At 40.1% G+C, this 22323-nt stretch overlaps 1 protein-coding gene across 2 annotated transcripts in view; it reads left to right on the top strand.

The window, feature by feature from the left end:
- Positions 1-754: 754 nt before the first annotated feature.
- Positions 755-22323, top strand: part of PRKACB (protein kinase cAMP-activated catalytic subunit beta) — a 118701-nt gene continuing 97132 nt past the window's right edge. Inside the window, exon 1 of one of the 2 annotated variants that reach the window (XM_054036971.1) lies at positions 755-988. In XM_054036971.1, the coding sequence (XP_053892946.1) occupies positions 943-988 (46 nt within the window). In that variant the 5' untranslated portion in view covers positions 755-942. Of the gene's footprint in view, positions 989-17421; positions 17441-22323 lie in introns of those variants that run through there. The other variant, XM_054036973.1, reaches the window with a different exon arrangement.

Raw genomic sequence — 22323 nt, 5'->3', positions numbered from 1 at the left:
TCTGTGGGGTGAGGGGGCGCGGGACGGGGATAGCAGTGGGGTGAGGGGGCGCTCTGTGGGGTGAGGAGGCGCGGGACGGGGATAGCCGTGGGGTGAGGGGGCGCTCTGTGGGGTGAGGAGGCGCGGGACGGGGGTAGCTGTGGGGTGACGGGGCGCTCTGTGGGGTGAGGGGGCGCGGGACGGGGGTAGCTGTGGGGTGACGGGGCGCTCTGTGGGGTGAGGAGGCGCGGGACGGGGGTAGCTGTGGGGTGACGGGGCGCTCTGTGGGGTGAGGAGGCGCGGGACGGGGGTAGCTGTGGGGTGACGGGGCGCTCTGTGGGGTGAGGAGGCGCGGGACGGGGGTAGCTGTGGGGTGACGGGGCGCTCTGTGGGGTGAGGAGGCGCGGGACGGGGATAGCCGTGGGGTGAGGGGGCGCTCTGTGGTGTGAGGAGGCGCGGGACGGGGGTAGCTGTGGGGTGACGGGGCGCTCTGTGGGGTGAGGGGGCGCGGGACGGGGGTAGCTGTGGGGTGAAGGGCGCTCTGTGGGGTGAGGGGGCGCGGGACGGGGGTAGCTGTGGGGCGAAGGGCGCTCTGTGGGGTGGGAGGAGCAGGACAAGGGGTAGCTCTGCCCCGTGTCACACAGCTGCGCGGCTCCTCGCCCTGCCTAGCCCGCCCCGTGTCCCCAGCCACCCTGGCGGCACAGGCCAGCGGGCTGTGGAGCACGGAGGAGGCGCCTCCTCGGCCGTCATTTCCGCCGTGTGTTTGAGTGGGGGCGGGGGGGCAGAGCGCTCTCCTCCTCCTCCTCCTCCGCGGCGGCCGGAGACACAGACCCAGCGCGGGGTGAGGGAGGGGAGGCAGCCGAGCCAGCCGCAGCGCCCGCGGGCGGAGCCGCCAGACACCCCCTCCCGCCGGAGCGACACCGCACCCTCCCCCCATCGCCCCGGCCCGGTGTAGCACCGGCCATGGGGAACGCAGCCACCGCCAAGAAGGGCAACGAGATCGAGAGCGGTGAGTGAGTGAGACCCCGTCTCCTGGGGAGGGGGCCCAGCGCGCTTGGGCCCAGCGTGCACACAGGGCCGGCCCAGGCCCCGCGGCCTAGCGGGCTGCAGCGCGGAGCCCCCTGACCAGCGCAGGCCTTGCAGCCGGGCTCTGCCAGCCAAGTGCCCGGTACCCGGGGGGCTGCTCTGCGCTGGGGGATCCAGGCTGTAAGGTGCCCCGGTCCTCCAGCCTCGCGGCTGCTGGTGCATCACCCATCCCTGGGCTTAGTGTCTCGAGCAGCATGCTTGTAAGCGGCTTAAAGCGTCTTGTCCCAGCCTGCAGCAGCCCCAGCCTAGCGTACTGCCGAGCCGATGCCGCGCCGACCCGCTGTGCCAGGCTGTCCCACAGCAGGTGTCTGTCACACTCACAAGCTGCTCCTCTACGAGCTTCTCCCATCTTCCTCGGCTTCCCAAAGAACCAGCCTCCTTCTGCAGGAGGAGGGGTTGCTCTAAAGCCGTCTGTCATCCCCCTAGCCTTCAGCCTTTCAAATGTTCCACAACGTTTATTTCTCCACCCCTGTACACACCTTTGATAGCAGAGACGACATTGAGTTAGTATCATTATACAGCTTTCTGACTATGCTGTGATTTATCAGTGCATGTGTATTTCTATCCTTACTGGTGTGAATGTAGGACAGAAACATCCCAGTCTTCCTGGATTGCTGAACATTGTCATCTCCTCCCCCACAAACTATGTAGGAATCCCATTTAGTGTATTTGTATTGTTGGGATGTATAAGTTCTACTCATTGAAGTATTTGTTTAGGTATATAAGTAAAATGTTTATTTTAAGTTACTTTTTGTTTTTACAAGTGAGCAATGTAGCTCAATATTGAACTATGTGAATTAGTGGATTTTTGGGGTTTTGTTCCAGGTATATCATCATGATCCTTAAATAATTTAAAACTGATTAAATGCACCAAACTCTTTTTTGTTTGTTAACTGGCTTGCTTACTATTTTATAACTTTGGATAAGTTTCTGTTGGGTAAATTGCATGGTAGGGTCCAATGTAAAACTGCTTATTTAAAGAAATACTGAATGTTTACAAATGCTGTATTCTTACAACACCGAGTCTTACCTCTGTCAGTAAAAATACCATTCGATTATTATAAATGAAGGAACTTTAAATTTGTTGTTGTTACTGTTTGTTTACTTTTTCCATTTATTTATCCCTTAAACTTAGTCGTGCAATCAGATTTATGCAGGTAGACCCCACCCACCACCGCCACTCACACAGAGCTCCATTGATTTTTCTGGATTCATTTGCAGGATTGGACCTTGGCTTGGACAGTGAAACTAGACTGTTCAGTTTTAGTTTCTGGTTCAAAAGCACTAGTGTGTGATGGTAGAGTTTTGATTACAAATATTTTATGAGATATTTAAATACTATTTTGATCTTTTAAAAAAAATATTTATTTGGTTTTATAAACATAAAAATACCCTGCATTTGGACAACTTCTGAAATGCTTAATGACAAAACGTTGCATTATACTTCTATGACAGCCATATTTCTGCTGGTTTATCTTGTTAAATTAAATCTTTGGTGAATGGGAGTAATAAAGTCTTGTATTAGTCTTTTACACACCACCAAATAAAGCATTTAGGAATTCTGGGGCACGCAAACAATGTATTTCAGAACTTCTCTCTCTCATTTTTAAACTGTTTACTTCTAAAATGAACGTTCTAGATAGATTGCAGCAATCAGATTTGTAATTTGTCAGCATACTTAACACTAGGAATTTCTGTAGTGACATTACTTTTGTAATTAGGAGATGAAATTGTCCTTCACTTCTCTATCACTTGTATAAGACCTGGATTTATTTACTATGTAGGATCAAATAATTGTAAATTTGAATGTAGTAAATTATTAGAAGCAAAAAGGGCTATTCAGCCTTGTTTATAGGAGTAAAAGTCTCTCAGGAAAAAGAGTGTTTTAGATTTGTTGTTAATGTCTGGTCTAAATTTTCTCGGATCACCCAGTCTTTCTGCTTCTCTTCTGAAGAGTATATGATGCTTGATTTGCATCATATACTCCAAACTCTAGAATACTTAATAATTTGGAATAAATTATGCAGGGTGGCAGCAGAAAAATAGGGGTTTACTAAAAAATAGGGATTATTAAAGGGTGATAATATGCCCTTAATCCATGTATGCAGCTCAGGGCATACTGAGGTTCCTGAAAGAACAATGGAGGGTAACTTGGCTTGTACTGATTACCACTTGCAAAAGCAAATGTAGTTTAGTTTAAGAGCCCTTTGACTCTCGGGTCAATTTAGATTATAACAGTATGGTTGAGTGGTCCATTTATGTAGCAAAACCTGATACAATTAAATGTAGTCTTGATGTTTTCTTTAGCTTTTTTGTCTTTGTTACAAATGTCTTCAGTAACTAATAATGAACTTTGTATAGTTGCAGAATAAATAGTAGTTGTATGTTAGTCGAAATAGTAGAATGCAAAACATAGTCTTAAAAACTACATCCAAACAAGACTTGTAAGTGAATGGAATCAAAATGGTAACTTTCAATCTACCGCACTATGTTGTGTAAGGTAGTGTAAGATACTTTTTGTATGTGGGACTAAGAGGGAGTCATAAGTTGGTGTGACTTGCATCATTGTGCTATCTAGTATGTAAGCAGGTGGATGTAAAAGTGGGATGTAGCCTACTTCACTTTATGTTTTATACTGTTAGTTCCTTTTTCTGCTATGCCCCTCTCTTCCAGGCTATCATAGCATATAGTAAACTTAGGCCTGGTCTACATCTAAAATTTAGGTTGATCTAGCTATGTCGCTCAGAGGTGTGGAAAAACTAATACCCTGAGTCATACAAACCTAAACCCCGGTATAGACATCACTGAGTCTGTGGAAGAATTCTTTTGTTGACTTATCTACCTCCTCTCAAGTGGGTAGATAAACAGTGGCAATGAAAAAATCCCTTCTGTTGCTGTGGCAAGTGTCTACACCAGGGGTTCTCAGGACAAATTTTTTGGTGGCCTCAGTGTGCAGCTGCCAACTTTTTCTGGTGGCCACTCTCGCACTGTTTCCTAAAATACTTAATTAACTTTAAGAAAAACAATTAAATATGCACATCCAAATCATTATAATTTATTTATTGCTAGCTAGTAAGTCCATTGTGAAAAGTGATATTAACATACAAATATCACTTTTCACAGCAGACTTACTCAGCCCTGCCAAGCCTGGGGACAAATTAAGCCCTGGATGAGGGGTTAGGGGAGGCGGGGGTGGGGAGTGGGGGCTAGAGCCTGAATCCCCGTTGCTGGAGCCTAGGGCCTGCCATTGTGGAGCCGGAGTCTGGGATTGGAGCCCAAAGCCCCGCTGCCAGAGCCTGCCAGCCCACCATCCCAGGATTGAAGCCCAAAGCCTGAGCCCCACCACCCTTGGGAAGGTGGGGAACTCACTGCCTGCCTGCTCCTCCAGCATTGTGTCCCAGGTGTCTCCATAGGAGGGCAGGGCCCAACCCCTGCTGGCAGCCCCAGCAACCAACACCGAGGTGGTGCATCCAGGAGCAACAGGGAGAGGGAGGGGCTGTTACTCCCCACACACACACAGCCCAAAGGGCTGTGGCCGCAAGAAAAGCCCCTGGTGGCCGCATGTGGCCACAGTAGACACGTTTGAGAAACACTGGTACACTGTGGTACTACAGTGGCACACTGCAGTGCTATAGCTGTGCCACTGTAGCATCTGTAGTATCATTGGGCCAAAATCAGAAGTGAGGTGTTGTGGGGTGTGAGACAGAAAAAGTAAGCTACTTTATCTGGGTGGACCCCATTGACTTTAATGGGGACCACATAGTATAAAAGTCTGCAACGGTTGAGAAGCTTGCGGGATAAAAGCATTCATAACTTGCATCCTGAGTGGATCAGAAGATAATGTAAATTACACAAAGTTGGACTTCTTTAAATGCATTTCTGCATTTGGCCTTTTGTCTTTGTGTACGTTTAATAGGACACAATGGGCTAAGTCTTTATTTTTATATCTATATGACCCCCATTGAATTTCCTGTATCTGAGAACAAAGTTTGCCCCACTGTCTAAATAGCTAAATCTGGTTTAGCACAATTTTAAATATAACATGGAGCAAATTCAATTTAAAAAGAACCCTTTGTTGATTTACTGTAACTTATAGCTATCTGTGGAAGAAAAGAGAGAGAGAAATGTTAGTTTTATTAAGATGAATCTTTGTCTTGGGTGTAGTTTTAATAAAGGAAATATGACTTTGCTGTAGACTTCTAAATTAGAACAAAGACAACAAATGATATTTGGTCTCATAAATAGATCTCTTGCTCTAGATCAGGGGTTCTCAAACTGGGGGTCAGGACCCCTCAGGCGGTCGCAAGGTTATTACATGGGTCACGAGCTGTCAGCCTCCACCCTAAGCCTTGTTTTGCCTCCTGCATTTATAATGGTGTTGAATATATTTTAAAGTGTTTTTAATTTACAAGGGGAGGTTGCAATCAGAGGCTTGCTATGTGAAAGGGGTCACCAGTACAAAAGTTTGAGAACCATTGCTGTAGAGTACATGATCAGTTTTATAATGTTTTAACATTATCTGGCGAGTCTAAATAGTGTTGAATAAGTTAACCACATCAGTTGCAAAGTTTGTAGCAAGTATTTGTTCTTTCTATAAATTATGAGAAATCCAGTGCTTTTAAGTAATATGTATAGCTCTGCATTACTTGCTCTTTTTTTTTTTTAATCTATGAAATAGTGCACACATGCAGTTACAATGTGAATTAGTTTAGAAATTGTTTTTTAACCTTTTACCATCTTCTCTGAGGGAAGAAAGTTGTTGCAGTTTTGAATATCAAAATAAAATCTTAAACTTAACCCCCCCTCTCTCCCCAACCTTTTTTGGTTATACTAATATTAGTTACTAAATTGTATTAAAGAACACTTAGGTGATTAGAATACTCTTTAACTGCTATTTAATTGAAAGTTTTGTACAGCTTTTCTGTTCTCTACGTTCATTTTGAAACTGCTCAATTTCTGTAACTTTTAAGTTAGTCACTAGTCTTTGTCCTTGCCACTTTTTTTAAACAATAATGTGAGATATGGAGTTGCTTGATTCTTTTAAAAACACTTTTTTAGAGTTGATGTGGAAGCTTTTAAGATTAGGTGTAGTTTAATTTTAATTCCAAATGCCTCTTCTCATTATCTGAGAACCATATCCTGCACTTACAGGAATGGTTGGACTACGATCTAACAGGTCTTTACAAGCTCAAACGTCTGTGATCTTCAGATGTACATGTTTGTTTCGGGGGGGGGGGGGGGATGGATAGTGGCTCCTTTAAGGGTCCCCCTCCCCCTCCGTAGGTTAGGAAGGATTGTCTCACTGGGGGTGGGATGGGAAGGCATCACCTGAGAGGGTGCTTTGGCTGGTTTGCTCAGATAAGTCATTGGCCCTTGCACAACTGGGAAAGTATATATAGACCCTGTGCCTCCAGCCTGAGCACCCTCTCATTGATTAGCATAGTACCAGGATTTTAGGTCTGCTGTGGATATTGTGTTAGTGGCCCTTTTTGGGACAGGTAAGGAATTTTCCCCTTATGGTGAGATTGGCCAGGATGGGGTGACTGTTCAGGTCTTCCCCACAGCTGTTCGGGGATACAGGAGGAAAAGGTCAAGTTGTGACACTTTAGCAGGTGTCTGATGCAGGTGCTCATTTCATAAAGAGTCCTGTTCCCTGATTAAACTAGAATTATAAATAGACTTAAGGGAAGGCATCCCCTAAAGAAGCTGGGAAATGGGCTTGGGACTCCTAAGGTCTGGGGCAGTGAGGAAACAACCCAGTTCTTTAACCTTCATATGAGGGGAGGGCATTGGGAGCCTAACAATGTTTTGGGGACCAGCTGTGGAGGGGTAGGGGTTGAGGGGCATCTCTCCACCAGGTTGAAATGATTCATAATGTTGAGTGCCTGGTAATTCCCAGATGAATTAAGGTAATACGGTTGTCATCTAATTAAACCATGTGCCTTGCATCTTGTGTTTATTTTTCCACGTGTCTGGGACAATGCGCATCTGTCACATGCTCTCTCTCCCCCTCTCCAAACTAGCAACACTGCAATATCTTCTGTATAAGGGAGCGCCTATTACTGTCAGCCCTTCTTTGCATTCCCCTGAATTATTTTGTAAGTGGTGCATGTTTGAAAGGTGCCAGATAAGTAGATGCAGTGTGACCTTCCCCTAGCAGCCTTACCAGTCAACTTCAGTGGTTCTGAAGACTCTACCTTTGGGGGTGTGGAGGGATGTTTATTCTTCATGTCCAGTCATTATTTGGTCCCTCCGTCGAGACTACCAATACAAGTTAGTAATATTATTGGCAGTTCCTGTAACATAGATGTTTGTTCACTAAGAATTGGACAGACCATCAGTTAATTTCATACAGCCATTCGCTGATACACAGCTATGTCATTACTCACCAGTGATATAGAGGTGAAAAGTTCTATACTCCATTTCTAATTTCCTGAGCCACTCAGTCCCCTGTAACAATAGTCTTTTGGACCTTTGGATGTGATATTTAGGGGTTGACTGTAGTTTTGTTCAACGGTAATAATCCTTTTGTACAGTGAGTTTATGCTTCTTGACTTTGAAATTGCCAATTGACAACTTCTGAAGTCTTGTTTACACATTTAAATACATTAGATATAGGGAGTATATCCTGAAGGGTACATAAGAGAAAATCTTTACTCCAGTGATGTTTCTTGTACATCTACCATCCAAAAATAATAGATTTAAAATTGTTGTCTTATATTTTGTGCTCAAACTGTCTCTGCTATTTATTAGGTGGGCTTTCAGCATTAGTGTTTCACCTTCTGAAAATCAACACTAGTTCCAATTACTTGCTGAACTAACATTTGAAAATATCTTTGGTGGAATTATCCTAGTTAGTGTTTTGGGCTGGTCACATATGAGAGTCTCCTTTCAAAAGAGACTCAAGATTAGAGTAGCAGAGGTCTTTCAGATTAGCATTGAGCCAGATTTGCTGAAATGTGTGGGAAATCTTGTGCAATGCCAATTCATAGTTTGCCTGTCCATAAACTGTACAATTTATTTTGTTTTGATTTAATAAAAAAAAACCCTGTTCACAGCTCAAAATTCCCTAACAGTAATTTAAAATAATACATAGAAAAGATAGTCATAGAGCAGCATAACAAATTTATGTTAACATTTTGGAGTTGTTTTGTCCTTTCGAGCATTTAGCTACTGTCCCTTGCTCCTGTTTGTGGGCTCAGATTGTTTTCCACTTTAAAATATCTTAAATCATTTGATGCATTGTTATGTATTTGTTAGTAGTGCTCATTCATTTACCACCCCTCCACTCTCAGAAGCATGTCCGTATCAAAAGTCATGAACGTGTTTTGAAGAATCATTGAATACTTGGCTTTTGGCATTTTTAATGTAACTAAGGCTTTAGGCTTGTCTACACTTACATTTTATAGCGCTCTAACTTGCTGGCTCAGGGGTGTGAAAAATCATTCTCTTGAGTGCAGCAAGTCTGAGTGCTTTAAAGTGCTAGTGTAGAAAGGCTCCGAGCACTGGGAGCCACACTCTGAGCTAATCCCCTGGTGGAGGTGGATTACCAGGAGCACGACCATACTGCACTTCAAAGTGCTGCTGCAGCAGTGTTCCCGCGACAGTGCTTTGACGTTTCCAGTGTAGCCATGCCTTTTGTCTACCCTGGACAGTTATTGCAGTGATTGGTACCAACCCCTGGGTGATTGAGCAACCAATCTGTTAGTGTTCCTACAGCAAATCCCTACCTGCTTTCCTGTGTCCTGACTATTTGTACACTCACTTGCATGTACCTGTTCCATGGTTCTTTGTGCTAAGACACTCTAGTATTCTTACCCAGTAAAATGTGTCAATTACAGGTCTTGCTATAGGGATTGACAGCACAGTAGATGTAATCATGCCCCCATGAGAGAGGTTATCACGAGTTGACTAGCCCCATGATTGCTTACGCCATGGTATATCTTGTAGTGAAGATGCAGTCTAAGGATTTGTCTTTGCTGCTGTAAAAAGCTGATGTTTTGCAGAGGGGTGACATTCATGAATTATCCTAAGGTAAAAATACATTGAAGACAAGGCATTTTAGTTTAACTGCAAGATAAACTTGCTGAGGCCAGGTTGGCTTCCATGAGTTTACATAGCTGTAAAACTAGAATGTCTTGTCTTCACTGTATTTTTATTTTAGGATAGCTAGTGCATGCTAATTACCCCAGCATAAAAAATTCAGCTTTTTGAGCAGTGAAGACAAGCCCAAAGAGACTCTCGAGTACTGCAAATTGGTAGTGGGTATTCTAGAAGAAGACAATTGTCACTTCATAACACCGAGAAACATAAAATATCTCTCCTATGACATTTGCAGTGTTGCTGTAGCCATGTGGGTGCCAGGATATTACAGGGAAAAGGAGGCTGAGGATCCAATAAAAGATATTTCAACTTCTGTTGGTGAAAGAGAGAAGTGTAGCTCGAAAATTTCTCTCTTTCACCGACGGAAGTTGGTTCAATAAAAGATATTTCCTCACCCACCTTGTCTCTCTTCCATGACACGGCTGTTCTTTACCAGAGTAAACGTAACATCCTGATGATTATCCTGAACCAAGTTTTTTCCATAAGAACAATAGAGAACTGTTATGCTTTGTAGTGGCTGGTTCTTTTGGAAGGTGTTATTATCTGCTTGATAGAATAAGGTAGGCTAAAATAATTGACCATCTTATCTAAGTTGTTAAAACAATCAAGAAAGCTAGAAAATCCTTTTTCAACTTGAAGCATCTTCTTAGATGTACTAGCGTGTTCGGTCTATTTGATTGTTTGTAGGGGTACATTTTTGGTTTGTTATCACACTGTAGCTGATAAATTTCTATCTTACTGTTAAAAATTTAGGAATGTTTAACCACAGGGCACCAGGAGTTTTGATTTCTTACCTCCAATAGCAAGTACATACTTGGTAAACTAGTGCAGTTGGGGTAGGCCTATGCTACAGCAGCCGCACTACAGCTGTGTTGCTGTGGCACAGTAGTTTTGACACTTCCTACATAGACAGAAGGGGTTTGTCCATCCATGTAGTTAATCCACCTCTCTGAGATGTGGTAGGTTGGTCAACAGAATAATTATTTCCTTGATTTAGTTGCGTCTACACCAGAGGGTTAGGTCGACCTAACTACAAAAATCAGGGTGTGAAATTTTTCACGTCTGTGAGTGACGTAGTAGCTAGGTTGATTTAATTTTTAAGTGTAGATCACGCCTTGCTATTAGCACTGAAAAACAAACACACTAATTGTGGTATTAAAGAAGGGTGAAAGAAAAACCTGGCAGCCTGAGTAGCTATTGTATCAAAGGAGCAAACTTGAGATTCAAACACGAAAAATACCATTACTTTCTCTGCACCTAGAATCTGTTTTTTGTTCTTGTCCCTGACAAGTGAATTGGAGATGACATAATTAATGGTACATATGCATAGATGAATAGACAGATAAACTCCAATAGTATTTATGGTGACTTTTGATTAATGTGATATTAAGCAGTTTGAATTTCTTTGTCTATATTACGGTGGATAGTGGAACGGTAGGTGATATGTTTAATTTAGGGCTGTCAAGCGATTGAAAAAAATTAATCGCGATTAATCGTGCTGTTAATAATAGAATACCATTTATTTAAACATTTTTGGATGTTTTCTACATTTTCAAATATATTGATTTCAATTACAATACAGAACACAACATGTACAGTGCCACTTTATATTTATTTTTTATTACAAATATTTGCACTGTAAAAAACAAAAGAAATAGTAGTTTTCAATTCACCTAATACAAAAACTGAAGTGCAGTCTCTTTATCATGAAAGTTGAACTTACAAATGTAGAATTATGTACAAAAAACTGCATTCAAAAATAAAACAATGTAAAACTTTAGAGCCTGCAAGTCTACTCAGTCCTACTTCAGCCAATCGCTCAGACAAACAGGTTTGGTTGCAATTTGCAGGAGATAATGCTGCCTGCATCCTGTTTACAATGTCACCTGAAAGTGAGAACAGGCGTTCGCATGGCACTGTTGTAGCCAGTGTCACAAGATATTTATGTGCCAGAAGCGCTAAAGATTCCTATGTCCCTTCATGCTTCAAGCACCATTCCAGAGGACGTGTGTCCATGCTGATGACAGGTTCTTCTCCATAACAATCCAGAGCAGCACGGACCGACGTATGTTCGTTTTCATCATCTGAGTCAGATACCGCCAGCAGAAGATTGATTTTTCTTTTTTGGTGGTTTGGGTTCTGTAGTTTCTGCATCAGAATGTTGCTCTTTTAAGACTTCCGAAAGCATACTCCACACCTCATCCCTCTCAGATTTTGGAAGACACTTTAGATTCTTAAACATTGGGTCGAGTGCTGTAGCTATTTTTAGAAATCTCACATTGGTACCTTCTTTTTGTTTTGTCAGATCTGCTGTGAAAGTGTTCTTAAAACGAACATGTTCTGGGTCATCATCCTAGACTGCTTTAACGTGAAATATATGGCAGAATGCGGGTAAAACAGAGCAGGGGACATGCAATTCTCCCCCAAGGAGTTCAGTCACAAATTTAATTAATGCATTATTTTTTTTAACATGAGCACGGAAGCATGTCCTCTGGAATTGTGGCCGAAGCATGAAGCGGCATATGAATGTTTAGCATAACTGGCATGTAAATAATTGCAACGTCAGTTACAAAAGTGCCATGAGAATGCCTGTTCTCACTTTCAGATGACGTTGTAAATAAGAAGCAGGCAGCAATATCACCCATAAATGTAAAGTTTCAGGGTAGCAGCCGTGTTAGTCTGTATCCTCAAAAAAAACAAAACAAACAAACAAACAAACAAAAAAAAAACATATGAGGATCCTCAACATATGTTTCACTCTATATGCATCCGAAGAAGTGGGTTGTAGCCCACGAAAGCTTATGCTCTAATAAATTTGTTAGTCTCTAAGGTGCCACAAGTACTCCTGTTTGTTTTTTTTCATAAATGTAAACAAACTTGTTTGTCTTAGTGATTGGCAGAACAAGCAGTAGGACTGAGTGGACTTGTAGGTTCTAAAATTTTACATTGTTTTATTTTTGAGTGCAGTTATGTAACAAATCTAGATTTGTAATTTACACTTTCACGATAAAGAGATTGCGCTACAGTACTTGTATAAGGTGAATTGAAAAATAGCATTTCTTTTGTTATTTTTACAGTGCAAATATTTGTAATAAAAAATAATATAAAGTGAGCACTGTACACTTTGTATTCTGTGTAATAATAGAAATAAATATATTTGAAAATGTAGAAAAATGTCCAAAAATATTTAATACATTTCAATTGGTATTCTATTGTTTAACAGTGCAATTAATCGCAATAAATCTTTTAAATCACGATTAATTTGTTTGAGTTAATTGTGTGAGTTAACTGGGATTAATCGACAGCCCTAGTTTAATTATTATAGTTTTAAATTTGCAATAAGTTTAAGGTATTCATCTTCTAAATGGGCTTTATAGATGAGTGAAGTATAACTTAATCACAGATAAAACACCTCTGTCTATAATAAGACAATCGTTTTATTCAAATTAGCAGTGTGCAGGCATTCAGTGTTAACTGACACATGGGTCAGTATGGTACACAGAGGTTCTAGTCATATAACTTCAGTTGGCAAAAATAGGGCAGGAGTGGGAAGGGAGACAGTGTTGCAGGGCTAAAATCAGGTTGAGAGGTGGTATCAGTTTGAAAGTTTGAGACTGTCTTTTAACATGCACCAGTATGGCAAAGGAATATGGTACACATTGAATTAATATAGACTTGTCAGCTGTATCTTTAAAATTTCTGATGACTTCTGCTACAGCTTTGATATTTAATTTTTTTAATTAACATAATTTTAATGGCTAATTTATGTTTAAGTAATACATGCATTGATGGGAAATACACAAAGCTGTAGTAGATTTACTGGACAAATAAACATTTAGCTGTACCAAAATAGCTTAGTGTATGTATGGTAAGGGTATAAGCTTGTGAATGCAGATTATTTACCTGATTAAAATAATTATTTTGAGTTTTGGAAATCCTGTGAGCCTGATTGTCCCTCGCTTTCACTGGTGTGAAAAGAGAATCAGGCCCATTTTGAATACATCTATATTGTTGTACTTTTCTAAAGTGTTCTCTACAAATCAATAAAATATTATTGTTCTTAGGGCTGCTGTTTTTAAAATTCCAGGCCCCAGTGATACATTTGGAGTAGTGTTAGAGCCCCCATTGAAATCTGGCACAAGGGTCCATCCAAGCAAGGTAGATTCTGAGAGTGGGGCTCCAGCTTGTAAAATTATTGGGAGAATAGACTATCAATAGTGCATTCCAACATTACAGCCTATTGTCAGACTGGCTACTGTGCATGTGTACTAAGTCTGTGCTCCAAATACTTTAGCTAAGTTATGTTTTTAAAAACACTCATTTTCTGTAAACTGAATTTCAAAGTGAAATAATTTAAGATACTATTTCGTATTATAGATTAATGTCCTGCCTAAATATCAAATTGCAAAACAAAGCAGTTTGAGTTCCAGGAGTCTTCAGTAGCTTCATATACGACTAGGTGACCTAGGAGGTTCATTGTGGATAGTGCTTCTGTAGCGTTTATTTTTATATTCAGTAGAGTTTTGTTCTCCTTGGTGAATTTTGTGTATACGAAGTTAATGATAAAACTTCAGAAACTAAAATGAAAATTGAATTAATCTTAGATTTCTGTGCTGAATGCTTTTAATAATTATGGTGAAGAATGGTATAGCATTAGGTACAATAAGTTATGGCATACAATACTTTATTTAAGGTAAATGTATTTCTGCCAGGTGATGGCCCCCATCCCTAATTGTCTACACTACTTTAAAGGATGTAGGTGGGTATGCAGTACACAAAAATGGTCTTAATTCAATATTCGTTTCAAGTTGATGGCTTACTTTTAAAGCTGAACACTATTACAGTTTTAGTCGAGAAACAATGTTAACTGGGAATGTTCAGACTCATACTTTATGCTGTCAGCTGCCAAAAAGTTTGCTCAGCTATCTGTACACCCGTTAACAGAACGGAATGCTTTGCGTCGTTACTCTCATTAGCTGCTATAGCATGTGTTTGTTTGTTTTTATTATTTAAGGTAGCAAATAATAGAAAATAAACTTGTAAACCAACAACATATTGTAGAAATGTTTTAACAAGTGAACTTCATATTGTTTTATAAATGTAATTAAAAAAACAAGAAAACTGAGGATTCCTCAAAAACCTGAAAGATGGAAATTCTACCAAGTGTTTTCACAGTACAACAATAATATTGCATTCTGACCTATTTATTTTTTTTCTAATTTAGCATATGTCTATGCTGCAAAAAAACACAAAACAAAACCCACCCCATGGCAGCGAATCTCAGAGCCTGTGTCAACAGACTCAGGCTTGCAGGGCTCGCTAATGGCCTGAAAATAGCAGTTTAGATGTTCCCACTCGGGTTGGAGCCTGGCCTCTGAAATCTACCCCGCTTGCCTGGTTTCAGAGCATAGGCTCCAGCCTGACAGGCTACTTTGCTATTTTTACCCCTGTAGTGTGAGCCCCGCAAGCCTGAGTCAGTCGAGCCTGGCTTTGAGACTTGTTGCTGCGGTGGCTAATGGCTCTGCAGTCTCATCCGCCAACTCCTTTAGCACACTCGGATGCAGCGCATCCAGCCCCATGGACTTGTGCACGTCCAGTTTTTCTAAAGCGTCCCGAACCACTTCTTTCTCCACAGAGGGCTGGCCACCTTCTCCCCATACTATGCTGTCCAGTGCAGCAGTCTGGGAGCTGACCTTGTTCGTGAAGACAGAGGCAAAAAAATCATTGAGTACGTTACCTTTTTCCACATCCTCTGTTACTAGGTTGCCTCCCTCATTCAGTAAGGGGCCCATACTTTCCTTGACTTTCTTCTTGTTGCTGACATACCTGAAGAAACCCCTCTTGTTACTCTTAACAGCTGTTGCTAGCTGCAACTCCCAAGTGTGATTTGGCCTTCCTGATTTCACTCCAGCATGCCTGAGCAATATTTTTATACTCCTCCCTGGTCATTTGTCCAATCTTCCATTTCTTGTAAGCTTCTTTTTTGCGTTTAAGATCAGCAAGGATTTCACTGTTTAGCCAAGCTGGTTGCCTGCCATATTTACTATTCTTTCTACACATCAGGATGGTTTGTATCGTGGTTATAGGTCATCAGGGGCCCCAACAAAGTATGTGTACCAGCAGGACACTAATCTTACATTTTCTACCTCAGGTCACATGACTGGGAAAAGTCACGGGTATTATCAACATGGGCACTGGTGACCCTAAGAATAGTGTTTTATCCTGTTATGTTATATTTGTCTCCTGTTTAATATAATTACTGTGTTGAATATATTGTATGTATTTGTGTTATTTCTTGGGAGTCTCCAACTATCTGGCAAGTAAGTGTGGGTTACCCCGTGGTGAGAATTTTCCTCGCAAGCTGCCCTGGTAACCCTGCCAGGAAGGAGCAAGTGGTGTGAAGGCACCGCCAAATAAATTCATAGGGAAAAATAAAGAAGATACACCCTGCTGAGTGGGTTGCAGGATCCAAAAAACCCCAAACCTGTCCATCAAAACTTGTAAGCAGATTGGCATTAGAAAAGGTAACTGGGTGGAGAGGGGACGCTACATAAATTTGTCATATCTTTTTCCCTTTAAAGCAGTTTTTTCTAGCAGATGCTTAATACAATCAATTTGTTGATGAAAAGCATCTAAGTAATTTACAGCAGGATTCTAGGACCTAGTTCAACCGAATAATCTCCAGGTCATTTGGCCTAAAGATAATGCTGTTAAAATGGTGTTTGTTTGAATATCTGCATCAGAATAATAGTAATAAAATCAGTGGCTGTAACTTACGTTTTTTGAAAAAATTGTTGTACCAGAGTACTGTTGTAGTTTTTTAGTGTGCAAGACCTGTGCTATAAGAGCAGCTTCTGATTTTGCTGGCGGTAGAACCAGACCCAGATTGTTAATGTCTCAAAAATAAGTTTTAGCATATAGGGTGCTGCTAACTGTGAGATTCCTTTCAAGGTATTTCTCATTTAGTTTTGCATTGCAGAGAGGGAGAGAGATTTAACACACTCCCCTGTTCCTCTGACACTCTCACTTCCTTGATCCATGAAGCAGAGAAGATATTGATAACCCGAGGCCTTTGGGGATTTTGGGACATCTACTAGAAACCAGTATGTCTGTGCTTGTTCAGGGGAGTGGAATGAGGATGGTAGGAAGCCTGCTTCCCTTTCCACCTGGGACCAAAATATCTCTAACTTTTTGTTCCTGCAAGCCTTCCCCTTCCCTATAGTCAAGGTGTTTGGAGTGAGTTTTGTCTTTCCGTGTTTTTACAGAATTTCTCCAAAGTTGATACAGGGACTCTGTACTTCTTTTTCTTTCCCATTTCCGTGGATCCTCCAGTCTTCTGTCTTGTCCTTGGGCTTAGGACAGTGGAAATCTATGCAACAAAAAGGGCACTTTACACATTTCTGCACCATCTGGGAATGTGTGTTGTTTTTTTATTTTCTCAGTCTATGAAAGTGAAGGGGATAACTTGGGCAAGGTCTTATTAGTTTTATTCTACAGTTAAATTAACTATAACCTTTTTTAAAAAATATGAATGAAACCGATTGTTTTCTGCGGCCAATGGGAGCTGCGGGGGCAGCTCCTGTGGGTGGAGGCAGAGCGCAGAGCCGCCTACCGCACCTCTGCCTAGGAGCAGCAGGGACAGGTCGACATTTGCATGGAGCCACCTGAGGTGAGCACCGCCCAGATCCGTCACCCCAAAACCCATCCTGCGCCCCAACCCCCTGTCCCAAGCCCTCTCCTGCACCCAAACGCCCTTCCAGAGCCCACGTCCCAGACCCCCTCCTGTGACCCAACCCCGCACCTCTTCCCTCACTCTGAACCTCACTCATGGTTGTTCCTCCGCCTAGGAACAGCAGGGACATGTTGCTACTTCCAGGGAGCCACTTGGAGCCAGATAGGGAGCCTGCTGGCCCCACGCCAACCGGACTATAAACCGGACTTTCTATGAAGATTAGAAAGGTCAGTTTATAGAGCTTTCTGGTTGGCACAGGGCTGGAGAACTCCGCTTTTACTATACAAGCTTTCCACATACAATCCCTTTCAGTGTGCTTCAATCATGCTGTGAAGAAAATATAGTTCATTCTCCACATGTGGCGTTGATAATGGCAATGTATTTGTGTCTCCCCTTTAATATTCTTCCTTAAAATTGAGCTATCTTAATCTTGCAAAGGAGTAGCACCATACTTCTGCATAGAAATACTTCACTTACGTTGCCTGGTGATAGACAAACTTCATTAAGATCTCATTATCCTAATCCAGCTACATCTCTCAGGTATGGAGATTACCATTAATTTAATTGGACTATTGCTGATACTGATTTGAGGGGGAAGGAATTTGGTTTTTTATACTTCCTTATATGTTCTTTTCAGGTTCTGTGGGTAACAAGAGACTGTATGCGTCTGTGATATTAAGGATCTAAAGTGGTGGGGAATCCTATGAATTGTGAGCAATGCCTAATAAGATGTTTTCTTTAACAAGACACATGCATCTGGTGCCAGCTTCTTGAGCACGACAATAGCAAATCTGTTGATCTTCAGAGTCAACTTGCTATTTGTGGAACACTTGAGACACGTTTATAGAAGTTGACTGTAATTTACAGTCGGGGGTCTGGTGCATTTATAGGAAATAAAGCAGCAGATGGAATTTAGATTTCTGTGGGCAGAAGACAGAGTAGTATTTTCACTGAGGGAAGGTGTTAAATAGTATAGTGATGAAACCAATCTGTTCTTTGGGTAACCTGATGATGGAAAAAGCTTATATTTAATGAACTGTGGTTTAGGTGGAGTGTGTGCTTAATCATGCAGAAACTGGGTGTAGTAAATTGCATGTAGTCATTGTGGGAGTTGGAGTTCTTTAACTGCATTCTTGACCCCAGGTCAATATACTGTAAGTTTTCTGGGAAAGCAAGGTAGTAAAGTAAAACTCATGGAGATACACTAGCATTGGTCCCTGTTTAATATATTATTAGCGGACTAGGTAGTAAGCAGTAATGTTACATCATTAAGAATTACGGCTGTCGATTAATTGCAGTTAACTCACGTGATTAACTCAAACAAATTAAATGCTTTTAATCGCAGTTTTAATTGCACTGTTAAACAATAGAATATCAATTGAAAATTATTAAATATTTTGGATGTTTTTCTATATTTTCATATAGTATTCTGTGTTCTAATTGAAATCAGTGTGTATTATTTTTATTACAAATATTTACACTGTAAAAATGATAAAAAGAAATATTTTTCAATTCACCTAATACAAGTACTGTAGCGCAATCTCTTTATTATGAAAGTTGAACTTACAAATGTAGAATTATGTACAAAAAAACTGCATTAAAAATAATGTAAAATTTTAGAGCCTACAAGTCCACTCAGTCCTACTTCTTGTTCAGCCCATCACTCAGACAAACAAGTTTATTTATGTTCGCAGGAGATAATGCTGCCCGCTTTTTGTTTACATGTCACCTAAAAATGAGAACAGGAGTTCTCATGGCCCTGTTGTAGCTGGCGTCACAAGATATTTATGTGCAGGATGTGCTAAAGATTCATATGTCCCTTCGTGCTTCAACCACCATTCCAGGGGACATGCGTCTATGCTGATGATGGGTTCTGCTCGATAAGAATCCGAAGCAGTGCAGATCAACGGATTTTCATTTTCATTATCTGAGTCAGATGCCGCCCCCAGCAGAAGGTTGATTTTCTTTTTTGGTGGTTTGGGTTCTGTAGTTTCCTCATCAGAATGTTACTCTTTTAAGACTTTTGAAAGCATACTCCACACCTCGTCCCTCTTAGATTTTGTAAGGCTCTTCAGATTCTTAAACTTTGGGTCAAGTGCTGTAGCTATCTTTAGAAATCTCACATTGGTACCGTCTTTTCGTTTTGTCAGTGAAAGTGTTCTTAAAATGCACAACGTGCTGGGTCATCATCAGAAACTGCTATAACATGAAACATATGGCAGAATGCGGGTAAAACAGAGCAGGGGACATACAATTCTCCCCCAAGGAGTTCAGTCACAAATTTAATTAACCCATTATTTTTTTTAATGAGCGCCATCAGCATGTCTTCTGGACTAGTTGCGTAAGCATGAAGGGGCATATGGATGTTTAGCATAACTGGCACGTAAATACCTTGCAATGCCATCTACAAAAGTGCCATGCAAATGCCTGTTTTCACTTTCTGGTGATGTTGTAAATAAGAAGAGGGCAGCATTATCTCCTGTAAACGTAAATGGACTTGTTTTGTCTTGGCGATTGGTTGAACAAGAAGTAGGACTGAGTGGACTTGTAGGCTCTGAAGTTTTACATTGTTTTGTTTTTGAGTGCAGTTATATAACAAAAAAAATCTACATTTGTATGTTGCACTTTCACAACAAAGAGATTGCATTATAGTATTTGTATTAGGTGAATTGAAAAATACAATTTCTTTTGTTTTTTTACAATGCAAATACTTGTAATCAAAAACACACATAAAGTAAGCACTGTACACTTTGTATTCTGTGTTGTAATTGAAATCAATATATTTGAAAATGTAGAAAACATCCAAAAATATTTAAATAAATAGTATCTATTATTGATTTTTTTAATTGCGTGATTAATCGCTATTAAGTTATTTAATCACTTGACAGTCCTATTAAGAATATTTTTTCTCTCTCCCAAAATATTAACACTAAACACACAAGATTCATAACATGGAAGATATAATTTTGTAATTTTCTTTTAACTCAAAAGTTTTTTAGGTATTTTTACCAAGGGGAATCTCTCTTTTTGCCTTGGGTGAAAAAGATGTGGTCGATCATTTATTATACGAGTACCATAATGTCCCTCAACTTAAATCAATTTGTTTCTTATAGTGGAGCCAAATCATTCCCTTTTGTGTAAGAAGAACAACTCCCAGTGTGGAATTTCTACTGTATTATCCCATTGTAGGGTACGGTTTGTCTCTGTACTTGCTGTGACCCACAGCAGTGCCCTAGTAGCATGGTTATGTTGGCATTGCCCTAGCAGGGACTCCTTTTGGTTTGGTTGCCTATGAAACTGCCCGGGGGGCACAGAGTAGGGTATATTATCTTTTCTGGTGATTCGTCGCATGGTGGTGATATAGATGGTATTCATGTATGTTTCTCTTTGGGAGAGTCCCTCTATGTGTGAAGCTTTGGGATATGTTCTGAGATTTTTGTTGTGGTAGCATACAGCTTCTTTGGCGGCAGACAATCTTAAATCTGGGAGCACAAAAATAAAATATTTATTTCGTATGCGATTCTCTCTTCTAATTGGTATGGTTCTCCAAATATATACTCAGTTTAATTGCCACAGCATTGGATAAAACTAAACATCCAGAATTGCTGTTTGAAGTACTAAAACACTGTATTTAGAGTCCTATATTAAGTTTCTGTCAAACTACTTTTAGAAATTTGTACTTTACAAGTAAGAGAGGCTAACTATTGGTTAGGATGGTAGTTTTTAAAATAAGAAAGAATGATATTCATCTTTTGAATGATGAATTCTAACAAAACAACAATCTGGTCATAAAAGGTATTTTATTGTAGTTTAAAAGTAACAGATTAATAATATCTTAAAATTTTGTAGCTTCTTTATCCAGAAGGATACTAAAGCACTTTACATACTCTGTAGACAGGAATCACTTCATTAGCAACTGAAGGTCAGTCTCCGTTTGAACAGTTATAGAGGTAACCATGTCCGTAGTTTCTATTCCTATAATATGGCTTTTGAAGTTGGAGAAAGAGAGGTGAAGAGGAAAAAATAGTTCTATTTCTTCATAAACAAGTATTATTTTAATTATCTCTTCATAAGATATCTGGTTATTAGCATTCTCTTGGACTGCTTTGTGTGAATGACAAATATGTTGCTGCTGTTCATTAAATGATCCACTAGAAGTTGGGAGTAGAATAATAAAAGAAATTTTTAGTGAAGGTACTGAATATCATAGATAGTATATATTCAGTTTTTCTAGTTAAAATATATCTAGCTCAAATATTGGTATCTTAGAAAAAATGTAATAAACAAAGTCCAAAACCAGGAAACTGCAAACATGTTTTTTGGAAGTTTATACTTTGCTAAGTATGTTTATGGGACTGGAAATAGTGGTCAATTGGTGTCCTGTTTAAATTTCGAAAGTATTATCGTGGTTTAGTTTTGTATGGTTTTCAAATAGAACAACTTTATTCATCTTTTCATTGGCTTCAAATGGACACAGAGCTTGTAGAATACAACAGTCAAATTCATTTTGCAATATATGATGCCAGTAATATTTTCTTGTACTTCATATAAATATATTACTAAGCCTTAGATATAAATGGATAGGCTTTGGAATAGCAACTGAAAACCTACCTGTATGCATGTGATGAATTACAGGCAAAATTAATCACATGCAAAAAATTGCATTTATTATATTGGCGGTCTGCTAAGGCTAGACTGAAATTTTTGACCTAAATTTTCAGGGGGGATTTTTAATAATTATTGGGTACTGGTAAATACTTTTCTTGTCTAGGGATAAGAAAACTTCAGTTTGGAACAAGAATTTTGTATCTTTGAAATCAAGTTAAAAGTTCCATGGACTTTTTCAGCATCTCATGAGGACATATGAATCAATTATAAAGTTAATGCTCAGGTCTAGTCACCGGAAGATTTTTTTTGTATGATGAAGTTATACATTCTTGGTTTTCTGTTGTCATGTAAATAGAAAATTTCTATTACGTAAGTAATAGGATGCAGCACTATTTGGTTAATTGTGTATGAATAACCACCTATTTTAGAGAGAAATTATTTTACAAATTTACAAGGCACTGCACTCCTAATATTTGTTTATATTTTGGTAAGATGACAACAGATACAAATTATGACCTCATACTTATTTTATGAATGTACACTATTAAATTCTCAGATAATTTTTATTATCTACAAGACTTCAGCAATAAGTCATTTTTGTCAGTATAATAAAATTTACCAAATTTAGGATTCATGTCTGCAAACTAGTACACATAATGCATTCTCTCTCTGTATTTTAATTAATAATATTTTATCTTTCTGTGTATGGTGTTTTTCATCTGATAAATCATAGTACAGTACTACTGAAAATGTTGCTTCTTCTGAACCTGCCTCTCGTACTGTACAAAAATAGCTGGAAGGGATTCCCAGTTGCA

This window comes from Malaclemys terrapin, chromosome 8 (genome assembly GCF_027887155.1).
Source record: "Malaclemys terrapin pileata isolate rMalTer1 chromosome 8, rMalTer1.hap1, whole genome shotgun sequence".
Taxonomy (NCBI): domain Eukaryota; kingdom Metazoa; phylum Chordata; order Testudines; family Emydidae; genus Malaclemys; species Malaclemys terrapin.
Note: the sequence above shows the minus strand (reverse complement) of the source record. Positions and strands in the feature narration are given on the sequence as shown.